The 11,738-nt window shown below is 47.1% G+C and overlaps 1 protein-coding gene across 1 annotated transcript; it reads right to left on the bottom strand.

Annotated features, from left to right (window-relative positions):
- Nucleotides 1-489: 489 nt before the first annotated feature.
- On the bottom strand, nt 490-11,056 carry farsb (phenylalanyl-tRNA synthetase subunit beta). The gene is made up of 18 exons (XM_076036846.1): nt 10,925-11,056; nt 10,461-10,516; nt 10,133-10,287; nt 9,840-9,912; nt 9,640-9,755; nt 9,409-9,559; nt 9,211-9,319; nt 8,909-8,979; nt 8,770-8,831; nt 8,447-8,498; nt 8,277-8,338; nt 7,862-8,069; nt 7,685-7,765; nt 7,434-7,526; nt 7,144-7,261; nt 6,740-6,892; nt 2,105-2,252; nt 490-1,441 (listed from the first exon to the last, which is right to left on the bottom strand). Exons 1-18 carry the CDS (start codon nt 10,980-10,982, stop codon nt 670-672), a joined length of 2,538 nt encoding a protein of 845 aa, XP_075892961.1. The 5' UTR covers nt 10,983-11,056; the 3' UTR covers nt 490-669.
- Between the last annotated feature and the right edge of the window lie 682 nt (nt 11,057-11,738).

Genomic DNA, 11,738 nt, shown 5'->3' with positions numbered 1-11,738 from the left:
ACTTTAAATAAACCAGGATTATGCAAAGTCACCCTTTAATCGCTGCTCCTATGCAAGTTCCACCTTGCACTCGGCCAACAGGAGAACCCCACCCTGAGCTATACAAGCTCACGGCGCTCAGGGGGAAGCCCTTGCAAAACCAGTTCAACGGAAACTTGGCAAGTGCGATTTCAATGGCACCTGCCTTTAGCTCTGGTCCTCCCGAGTCGTATCTGACTGGCGGGTCAGAGGGCCATCTGCCCACGCCATCTGCGGCCGCTTACAGCATCTTTGACGCCGACCGAGCGGTCACACCCAGCCTCTCATTTCACTTCACTGAAGTGGAGTGAGACGGAACGCCGACGCTCCCGATGGGAGTAAAAAGTATTACGAGACGTGTGGATCTGCACAGCTTATTATACTGTCAGCCACAGGCTGCAGGAAGTTCCCTTTGAACTGACGGTAAAGTGTGCACTTTGTACTACGATGAAAAGAACCACAAACACTCCATACAAGAGAATGGCTTTATTTGATGTTAGGAGGCAAAGAGTTGAGAATGAAAGAGTCACCGTCTTCCCAAATGTAGAAACTTGATCGTTGCACGAGTGTAAAAAACATCATCCAGACCAGCAAAAAAAACAAAATGTAGCTGCAACCATTCCGCGTGTTTCTTCTACGGCTACTCGTGATTCAGATCTTGTTGAACGCGGCCACGTCCACCGACTGGACAAAGTGGTCGAAGGCGGTGATGGCCTCCTCCAGCAGGTCGGTGCCCACTTTGTCGTCCTCCACCACGCAGCCGATCTGGAGCTTCCTGATGCCGTAGCCCACCGGCACCAGCTTGGACCGCCCCCACAGCAGGCCGTCCATGGCCACGCTGCGCACGCACTCCTCCAGCTCGGCCATGTCCGTCTCGTCGTCCCAGGGCTTGACGTCCAGCAGGATGGAGGACTTGGCCACCGGGGCCGGCTTCTTGGACTTCTTGGCAGCGTACTGGGCCAGCCGCTGCTCCCGGACCCTGCTGGCCTCCGCCGCCTCGTCCTCATCCTCGGAGCCAAACAGGTCGATGTCGTCGTCGTCGTCGTCGTTATCGTCATCGTTTGTCGGCGTGCTAGGAGTCGCTGGGAGGACAAACTGGCTCTTGGCTGGTGGGAGGTTGGCTCGTTCCCTCCGGAAGGACCCGATGTGGTTGTACCAGCGCAGGAGGTGGCACAGTGTCGGCGGCGGGGGGGCGGGGATGGCGTCCAACAGCGAGAGGTCGGCCTGCGACGCCGCGAAGCCCTCCAGGTAGCTTTTGTCTGCCAGGAAGTCGTCGAGGGCCTCGAGGCCGGCCGGCGCGCTCACGTCGCCGAAAACGGTTCTGGTGGAGGTCGGACGCGGCGGCAGCGGCGCTGAACGCTGGCGCCGGGCGACTTCCTGCATGGGGACGTCGTGCGTGAGGGAGGCTTCGGCTGTGCGGCCACTGGAAGAACCAAGGCAACAGAGCAACAGGTAACAAATGAGTCACTGGGTTTAATTGGCATGCATGAGCTGCAGAGGCACAACTGAGTGAGCCGCGTCTAGAACAGGCACCACACACACACACACACACACACGTGCACAAAGGCGAACACAATTCACGTCACAAACACAACGGGGGTTCTTGTTCATTTTTAATTCTGACTTTAGTTCAAAAGAAGGAAAGTGAGAAAAGCCTTGGTACTGGTACATAAAAAAACACACAGCAACGCTCTCATTGCTTTCTCATGCATCGAACTCACAGATGATCTGCAGCCCCTGAGTAGCACACAAGTTTAAAAAAAAAAAACAAACAAAAAAAACCTGACTTCAAAATATTTCAATCTGTATATTTTCCTATGAATTCCAAAACATAAACACAAGGGGGGTGTCCCAAACCACACACTTCTATCCAAACTTTAGATGCTGTACCCATCCATGCACTTTAAAACAGTCCCAGAATTGAATGTTGGGGTGGGCGGAAGATGAAGAAGACGTCGTCAGTCGGACACTATTTTATGGCAAAAACGAGTGTACCACTGAAGTGGACCGCACGGAAGTGCACGATTTGGGACACACTTCCAGGTGTTTCTAGCACCGGGGTTTAGGAATAAGAAGCTGCAATCACAGGAAGAGCTCGATGTCCATCTCCAGGGCTGAGCAGGGCATGGTCAGCTCAAAGCGGTTGATGACGTCGGGGTGGAGGACGCCGAGACGCCCGACGCTCTCCCCCCGGACAAAGACCTCTGCGCAGCGGCCGGGGAAGAAGGTGGAATCTGCAGGGAGGAGAGAGGAGAGAAAGATACGAGAAAGACAAATCAACGAAAATGAACGTCACCAATTACTGACGATCCTGATAATTAGGCTTTTAAACAAACAAAAAAAAATATATATATATACACAAAAAGAGATTTAGAGCTTTTCCTATTGCACAGCAAAAGTGTTTACGAGCAGTGCGTTACTCTGTACATCACGCCATGTGTTTGCGTATCGTGGTTCCCAACAAGTGTTGTTGTCGCTTCCACGTCTGGAACACATTGGCTTCAGATGTAACTGGGATTTATTGCAGTCTGTAATTGCGGCCGCTGTCTTTTGGTGTCGAGCGCTCGGCTTTGGCGGTTTTTTGCAGCGACGCCATCGCAGCGATTATTACTCAGCCTCGGCGTGGGCGGAACTGCGCTGCTGCCCTTCCTGTCCATTGATCTCTCTCCTGGACAATTATTCCTTCGTTCACATTGGTTAACTTGAATTGATTATTGATTGTAGGCAAACCCCCTGCGCTAGACGGCCGTCTATTCCGAAGCGATAGATTATTAATTAGAGAAAAGTGCGTTGGATGGAAAGAGCTTATTGTTGCCGTTGGGAATCTGTCGGTATCAAAGCAGTAAAATGAACATGGCTTATGAGAAAATGCCACAGTCTAGCACTCTGAAGCGAGTACCTCCGCAGTGCCATTTCGCCATAATTACATTTTCTGTCTCTTTTGGCCACACGTTGCGCACACATTTCTCTTTCCGAACAAAACAAAAAAAAAAAGAATCCTAACAGTGCAGAGGAAATAAAAAGGCTCTGCTTGTCGACGTGGAATGAGTTTTCTCACTTTGTTCAAAATGCAAAAAAAAAAAGGGAAAGAAACTGACAATAGAAAGAAAGAGAGAGAGAGCGTTCTGAAACAGATTTAACAAGATGCAGAGGTTGCCGTGGCAACGTCCCCACGCAACGAGAAATGGCATTCTCCCATAGTGCACTGCTCCAACCCACGCTGCCTTGCTAATGGGTTCCAGAGCCCCCCCCCCCCTGCTCAGACGCTGCGACTGGGTCGCTGCTGCTGCTGCTGCGCACGAGAGGTTGAAAACAAACGTGCGCGGCGCTCTTAGTGGGCGCGAGCGCTTTAGCTGTTTGTCTCGGAAACTTTAATTCCTTCGCCCTCATGGGAACGATCTAATCCCAGTGTGGCAACTCCGAGGTCCTGGTGAGGTGCTGCGGTTTAAACCGAGGTTGCTGAAAAAAACCGAAGGCCACAGCTGCCACGGCTCAGCTTAAGATTCAGATTAGGCAACGTGTTTATGTCACTGTGACGCTGCAGGAAAAAAAAAAAAAAAGAAAAACGCGAGGGCGAGTGATAACGCAGCGCCGTTCCCACCGGAGTGAACGCCACTTATTCCACCGCTGTTCTGTGACCGCTGGGCGCACTGAATAGGTGGAATGCGCTCACATCGGTTCACGCGTCAGCTACTTGTGCCATGAGAAGGATGCCATGGCAACTATATTAATAGATACATGATGGCACATCTCAAATAACCAATCAGTCAATGAAAAAAATCTTCCCACACTTCGGCCCCAGCCCCTTTTCCACCCACTCGCTTCCAACTCCCCTCAGAAAAAGCGAGAGATGGTTGCGTCAGAGCGAGCGATGTAACCGGGTGAACTTCATCACGCTGCAGCAATCAGCAGCCTGCAGTAAGAACCTGCGCAAAGAAAGTTCTGACCAAATTTAGCAGATAGACAGACAGACAGACAGACAGACAGACAGAACATCTGTGTTTTTCCAGATGTTCAAAGGTAAATATTTAAAGAGTTAATTGGATTCACACCATTCCTGTCCTCAAAATGTGGGCCAACGTATCTTTGGGTTGTGATGTCATCCAGTTGGTCAAAGGTACGACGGAGGTTTTTACAACCTCTGTTGAGCAAGTCCACATGGACAAGCGAACAGCACTGTGACTCACCACTGGCCTCATTGTGGCCTTAAAGGGCAGCTGCGCTTTCCCGGAAGAATTTACAGCACGAACTTTAGGGGGAAAATAAAATGCATGCGACACGCAGTCGCACCTGACAGCGTGCAGTTCTAGAAGCGAGGCCCTTTTGCGACGCCACCAAGAGGACTGTTGCTCTCGCCGCACCATGCTGTGCTCAGTGCACGGCTCCCCGACTGGAGATAACGATCTCAGACTATGTCTGACCTGGGACCGCTCAGGACGGCGCCCACTCTCCCTCTACCAGCAAATGGTGCACGAGCCAAGACATTGCATTGGACACAGCTGTTAAGTGGAACGAGGCCACCTGTCCACTAAGTGGCTCCTTCCTCCACTTCTGATCGTTACTTCACCTGCCGGGTCGGGGGGGGCAGGAAGCCGCACCGACGTCTATTCCCTCGGCCGCTCGCTCGCTCACTTTTTCCACGCCGGGAGTGACAGGGATTTATCGGGAGTGCTGTTGCAGCCCTGCTGATTGACATCCCGAGGGTGTGTGTGTGTGCGTGTGAGACCATCAGGTGAGCTCTTAGACCAGGGGCCGTGACCTTGTAATGGGGGAAAAGGACACGCTGGCATATGTCCGCTAGTGTGAGAGTGTGTGTGCATCAATGGTGCAGAGTGCAAAGTGCAGAGGGAGGAGAGAAGGTAGTGCAGCGAGACTGAGTGGGAGAGTGTCCAGTGTGTCGTGCATTAATGCACACTGAGCCTGTCCCTGTCCCTTCCAGTGTGTGTGTGTGTGTGTGTGTGTGTGTGTGTGTGTGTGTGTGTGTGTGTGTCAGACGCACAGTCTGAGCACCCGTGGGTGAGCTGTGTACGTGCCAGTCGGCCGCAGTGCCTGGCATGGCAGCGGCTGACGAGGCTCCGCGCCGCTCGCTCGCTCACTCGCCCACCCTGCAGACTTTAACACGCTGCTGAGCTTTTACTGCTCACGCCTCCAGCAGTCATCCCCCCCCGGCACCACCACCACCACCACCACTTCCTCACCCCCAGCCTGCCACCACCCTTAACCGCTCTCACTTTCTGATACTTGAGCCCATTGATTTGCAGCGCGGATGTGTCAACAGAGGCCATAGTGGATCTCCTGCAGCATTTGACCTTGTAAGCACGCAAGTGGAGCAAAGGAGGGGGGGAGCAGAAGAAGGCCGGGGTTTGTGTGGAAGGATCTGAGACTAATTAGGTATCTGAGCATGAGCGCTGAAGAGGCTGACCTCTCTGTGCTGCAGCTTTGTAACTGTTCGAGTCAAACTTTTCTGATTACAAATTGCACAGAACCAGACCAGATACTTCAGAGAGAGAGGGAGGGATGACAGAGAGCAGAGTTATCCCTGCATTTGTTCTGGTCGCATTTCATCAACAGCGGCTGCAACCCGCTCAGGCAATGAAGGCTACAAGGGAAAGAAAACAAAAAAAAACAGCATGTGTGTTCCACGTCGCAGAACTCTACAGTGATGCAGTTTGGATTTACAAGTTTGCCGCGCTGATGCAACGTGACGGACCTCCCCATGCATGACGGCTTATGAGTCATCAAAGAGATGAGAGTAAGAAGTTTGGAAAAGTGCTCAGGTGTCTTGCATCACTGAGGGCCAAGTGAAAAACTGGCGTTGGTTGTGAAACGTAAAACGCCAAAGACAACAAAATAACACAAAAGCGGAAAAGAGAAAGTTCACACTTTAGTACAAGATCAAGACGTATCGTTGTTGTTGTGATAATAAAGATCAAAATAACTTCAAAAACATCAGTTTACAGTCGCAGACAATTAGGCTAATCATATGCAATGATAAAAATGTTAAAGAAGTTAGTAAATGGCATGACCACTTCAAACCTTTAGCTTCAGGAAAAGTTTATATTCAGTACAAAACGTGCCATTGTTCCGTTAAAACTTAAGGGTGTTTCCAATTATTAGAACTGGAATATTCTCAAAGTATTTCTCCCTGAAGAAAATGCTTTATCCTATCAAAGAAGAAAAAAAAAAAAAAGCTATTCATTAGAAACAGGCCGTCTTTTTAAAAAGCAACTCATGCTGTGAAAAATGGCCCAATTCTCCATCTTCAACAGTGCAGCAGCAAAACAACACAGGACAAGTAAACACATCGAAAACTACTTAGTCGTTAGCTGCCTCTATGGCACAGCGGTGATTTGGGTCAATAAAACCTGCTGTCAGCACTGCAATCACACAACAATAAAGGCAGTTAAACAGTTTGTGCCTCTGCAAAACAAGTCTAGACCGTAACACAGTCGACCATTAAAGCCATTACAGCAATGCAGTCGCAGAAAGACGCAATCTCAGAAAACAAAACCTGCCGTCTCGCCTCACGTGACCCTGGTTTGTTCCATACTTGAGATTCAATCGATTCTGAATCCATGATCCCAGATTGTGTTGCAGCCAACGTTTTTTTTGTGCTCATAGTATAAATTCCAGCATCGAGACGCTGATATTTTTCAGTTAATGCGCCGGTTAATTTACTTCATAATACACCTGGATGTTGTCTCTTGCCCAAGCTCCTTACCGTCAGCAGCCTGGATGTGGTAACCGTCCCCACGAGCAGGCTTCACCTCCAGCAGCTGCATGGTCCGGTCCAGCAGGCCGTGGATCACCTCAAAACCGGGACTCTTGTTGTAGTAAACAGCACAGAGACGCCTGCTGTTCCTTACGCCGACATCTGGACCGTGAGGAGAGCGGGAAGGTGAAGAACAGTGGTGTGTGACAACTAACACAAGAGCAGTAACCACAGTAACGACACTGTGTGTTTGATAAGTTTGACCTGTCGGCATTACTGTTGCAGCAGTAATGAAGAGGTCTTTCATTCTTTATGCACAATAACATTTAACAAGTGAACAGAGATGACTATTTTTATAGCGGTGTGAGATTAAAAAAAAAAAAAAAAAAGTGTGTGTGTGTGTGTGTCTGTACCTTTCGTCTCATCCTTCAGCACCACGTCAGAGACTTCAAACAGCTTGAGTGGAAGAGGCATCTTCCTGTTGGCAGCTATAGTTTTCAGCAGGCCTGGTAACAAAGTGGTGCGCGCCACCTAGTGGTGACACCAAGGGGTGGCGTATTCATTAAAAAAAAAGAAGAAGAAAGAAACAGCGCCCTCGTCTGGATGTACATATTTTCAAACGCTTAAGTTATTTTTGTTATCTTCATGTGCAATGAAGACATAAACGTGACATTCGAGCAGGATTTTGAAAATATTTTGTTACCTGGAACTCTGCTGTCTTGGGGTTGGCAATGTGCACTGCTCTGGTTTCTGTGATCTTCTTCCCAATTCTATCTGCTATATCTTCTTGAGAACACTGGCAAACAAGAGATTTCAAGTGAGAAAAAAATGTTTGTTTGTTGTTGTTTTGTTTTTTTTACCAGATAAGGGTGGTAAGGGGAACCACATACATTATTCAAAACACTAGAAATGAAATGCAAGGCCATAAAGTGTATTGTGCATTGATTTTCATACCAGGGCAAAGTTGAGGGCTTCTGTAAATCCTGCAGCGGCCAAGTCTTGTCTCAACAGCTCTGTCAATTTGTTCAATGGGAACTGTAAGAACATGGGAAGAAGTACATTAGAACCTCATTTTGGCATGCAATGATATTCAACTACACATAAACAACCAGGGGAAAAAACACCAGACACCTGGTTGGCGATGGTGTAGGTCCGTGGTGTGGTGCGGGGGATGTTGTTGAACCCGTAGGCAATAGCAGCGTCCTCCACGATGTCGCAGGCGTGGAGGATGTCCGAGCGCGTGGGGGGGACCTCAATCTCAATCTCATCGCCGACACCAGTGGGACTGGAGCGCAGGCACATCCTCGTCAGCAGCTGAGAGATATTCTCGGTCGTCTCGCTGTCAGATGAAAAAGAGAAGGAAGGAAACAGAAAAATGTCAGACACATTCAGCAGTGTCTGGGTGCAACACTGGTTGGTTGTTTAAAGATCTTGTGCACTCACAAACAGGTAAGGCGATGGAACAAACTACAGGCATGTTCTTTATTTTTATTCCTAATTGCTCTTTGACTTCCACCACAACACAGAATGTCCAAAATCAACTTACTTAATGCCAACTTTTTTGTTTATGAGCTCACTGGACAGTTTCTCCTTCCTGTAAGCCAGCTCCTATAGTTTAAACAACAACAACAGACAATTAGCAAAGATTTTTGTGTGAAGTGAAAAGGTGAGTACTGAAACAATCTAATATTTTAATGATCGAAGGAGATACAGTACTGGGTATTTGCAGATCTGGCCATCTGGCTTCACAACTTCAGCCTCTTCGACCCTGAAAGAGCAAGACAGGGAAATGTAAACTTTTTTCTTCATGCATTTTCAGCTGGTTTTCTTTAAGCCTGAGGACAATAAATGAGTGTCTAGACAACAACATGTTCTTTCAGAAACATTATTTTCCCAAAAAAGAATATATTAGCTTTTACAGTCATAATAATAGCAATTGTTATTTGGACTGGCTCAACCACAGTCTGTTAGTGATCACATTAAAAATGCTGGGACACAGTCAGTTTTTGACCCGAGAGAGTATTTTTTAAAACACTCACGTGAAAGGCTGTGAACAATACTCGCAGAACATGGTCACCATCATGTCCAAGACGATCTTTGCCTGGTGAATGAAAGACAGCTTTAAGCCTGCTGCACTTGATAAAACTGACCATTTGAGACGTGTCTGTTCTCTCGTACCTTGGTCTGGTCTGTGGCTGTGCACTCAATGAACACATTCTTGGTCTGTAGAGTAATTTTTGAATGATTCCCTGGAGGGCACAAGATGAATGTTTAGGGCATGACACACTTTATTTTTTTATTATTGTTTATTGTTGCAATGTGTTGCAACACAATGTTTTATGCTGACTTGTTGGCCTGGCCAATCTTGAAAAACAGGTTTTGAACTCCATGACGTTTACCAGGTTTATTAAAGAACTCTTTGGTTGATTATTATGTGCAAAGGGTGCAGAGAACACAGGGAAAATAGCAACAGTACTGACCATTAATGATGGGTGGCATGGACAGGACAACACCATTGCTGTCGTAGATGATGGGGTACACTGGCTTGTCTTCAATTATATGAAGATAATGCTTCAGGTGGTTGTCTGTCTATAAGAGTTGGGGGAAAAAATATGTTACGATTCCTTTCAAAAAGACAAAACTGTCTTTCAGCATGTTGCTGCCAACTAGCAGTTTACCTTGTAGAGGGCCATGAGCTGCGTGGCAGTGTACTCTTTGGTCTGGTTAAGGGGTTGGAAGCTGATGTCTGCAGGAGGTTTCGCCGTGAATGTGAATGGACCAGAGATCGTGTCCAGGTCATGGGTCCCAATAGCCACCAGGCTTCTCTTCCTGCATAAAAAAAAAACTGTTAACAACTGACTGTCTTTTCTATGTTGCATATCCATAATCCAAATATCTGTACTTCTGACCTGCAAATGTTTTGGTGGAGTTTCTCCTGCAGCTCGATGAAGCTGTCATATCGTTCCTGCGTGAAGGTAATGTTCCTCAACACTGCCGCTACCGCATACGGTCTTACTGCTGCAGTCTGCGCGAAACAAACACAAACATTTGTTTTGCAACCAATCGAGTCGTCCATTTGTCTGACATTGAAAATGATGACACAACTTGCCTCCTTGGTAATAATCAGTCTCTGAGGCTCACCGCTGACTGGGCTGACACGTTTGTAACGGGGTGCCTCCAATCTGCGGTAGAAACACAGGCTTAACTGCATGAAGCGAGCATGCAGGTGTAACACTGAGAACAACGCACTGAGTATCAAAGTACAACCTGACAAATGCAGCCCACAAGAAAATTAAGTCTATTTGTTTCGTTAGCCAACAGTCACTCCCTCTTGAAAATACATTGCATGCGTCTCGGAGAAAAAAAACAAGGCATTCATCCTCAACACACCACAATACTTACTTATTCTTGAAGACCTGCAGTCCGCGGACCAACCCTTCCAGACACAGCAGGTCATAGCGGTTGGCAGGTACATCGATCTTGTAGAGGATAGCATCAGAGGCTCCCGACGCCTTGGTGTCGCCCTGCTCTTTGCTGATTAACTCCTTCTCAGAGGTCTGTCATTCGAGGGAGAGCCATGAGAGTTGTCATATATGTCTTAGTTTAAAGAGTGTGCTGAACACGCCAGTAGTTTTTACATTGCATCTCTGTATACACATTCTGGTTTGGGACAAAAGGGGATAGAACAAGGCAATAAAGTGTCAATGGCTTAGTTTTTAAAGTAACTTACAATCTCATCCAGCTCCAGGCCATACTCAAAGCAGAGTTCGTCAAACTCCTCGTCGGCTGAAACAAGAAGGAAGCGCTAGTTATCAAACTGTGGGTTCCATTCAGAAGTTCGTACTTGAATGACAGACACAAGTGGGAAATGATGCAATCGTTGACGTTGTATTGTAAACCACATAGTCTTGTCAGCGCACCAAGAAAGCTATTTATTTGAAATACAGCTTAATATGATTCAAGTGATAAACTGTTCAATTTTAATACGAAATTAAACGATGTTTCTATTTTCATCAAGTAATTACGTTTCGGTAAACCCGGTCTGTCATGAGTTTGACGTGGTAATGCTATCACGTTAGCAGTAAACGCTACTCCACATTTCTTTACACTTGAGCTCACAAGATACATTTTCATGTCATACAAACAAGAGCGTCTCTGCCATGCGTTTGCGTCAAGATAAATGAAATTGCGTACTGTATGTGCGTCCCAAGGCTTTAAAGAGAAGGTCCTTTTTTACTCCGACAATCGGCATGCTGAAGGCTAATCCTCCTTAGCCAAGTGCGAAAGGACCCCACTCGCCGGGCGTAGTTGACTAGAGCGGTGCCTGGCGGAAAAATGCTGTGCCGACGTCATTCACTCGATACAGCACTCGATAAATGACTGATTAATAATAATAATGATGATAATAATAATAATAATAATAATAATAATAATAATCCTGACCGCTAAGTGGAATAAACCTGTTTCTATACACATGCTATTGAGATGCCAATAGTGTCTTACAGCAGGATGTTATTGCTGAAGAACAAATAACATCAAAAGATTATTATTAAATATGTGTCATTGGAATCTAAATGACTGAAACCTCCATCCATTTTCAAAAACCGCTTCTTCCAGTGCTCAGGGTTACAGGGGTCTGCTGGAGCCTCTACAAGCTGTCATAGGGCGAAAGCAGGGTGACACCCTGGACAAGTTGCCAGTTATTTTGCAGGGCCACATAGAGACAAACAACAATTTACAGTCACACACACACACACACACACACCTACGGACAATTAGAGTTTCCAATTCACTTCACATGCATGTTTTTGGACTGTGGGAGGAACCCACGTAGACACGGGGAGAACATGCAAACTCCACACAGAAAGGTCCTAAGCCCAGAATCGAACCCACAACCTTCTTGCTGTGAGGCCACAGCACTAACCACTGCGCCATACTCTTTGATTCAACTTTTATGATATTTCATTGGTTGGTATATGTTTGGTGAAAGATTTGGGTAACAAACCAA

The sequence above is a fragment of the Nelusetta ayraudi genome, unplaced genomic scaffold, assembly GCF_046127955.1.
Source record: "Nelusetta ayraudi isolate G7.1 ecotype Tasmania unplaced genomic scaffold, CSIRO-AGI_Nayr_v1 ptg000048l, whole genome shotgun sequence".
Taxonomy (NCBI): Eukaryota; Metazoa; Chordata; class Actinopteri; order Tetraodontiformes; family Monacanthidae; genus Nelusetta; species Nelusetta ayraudi.
This window is presented reverse-complemented; position numbering and strand designations above follow the sequence as displayed.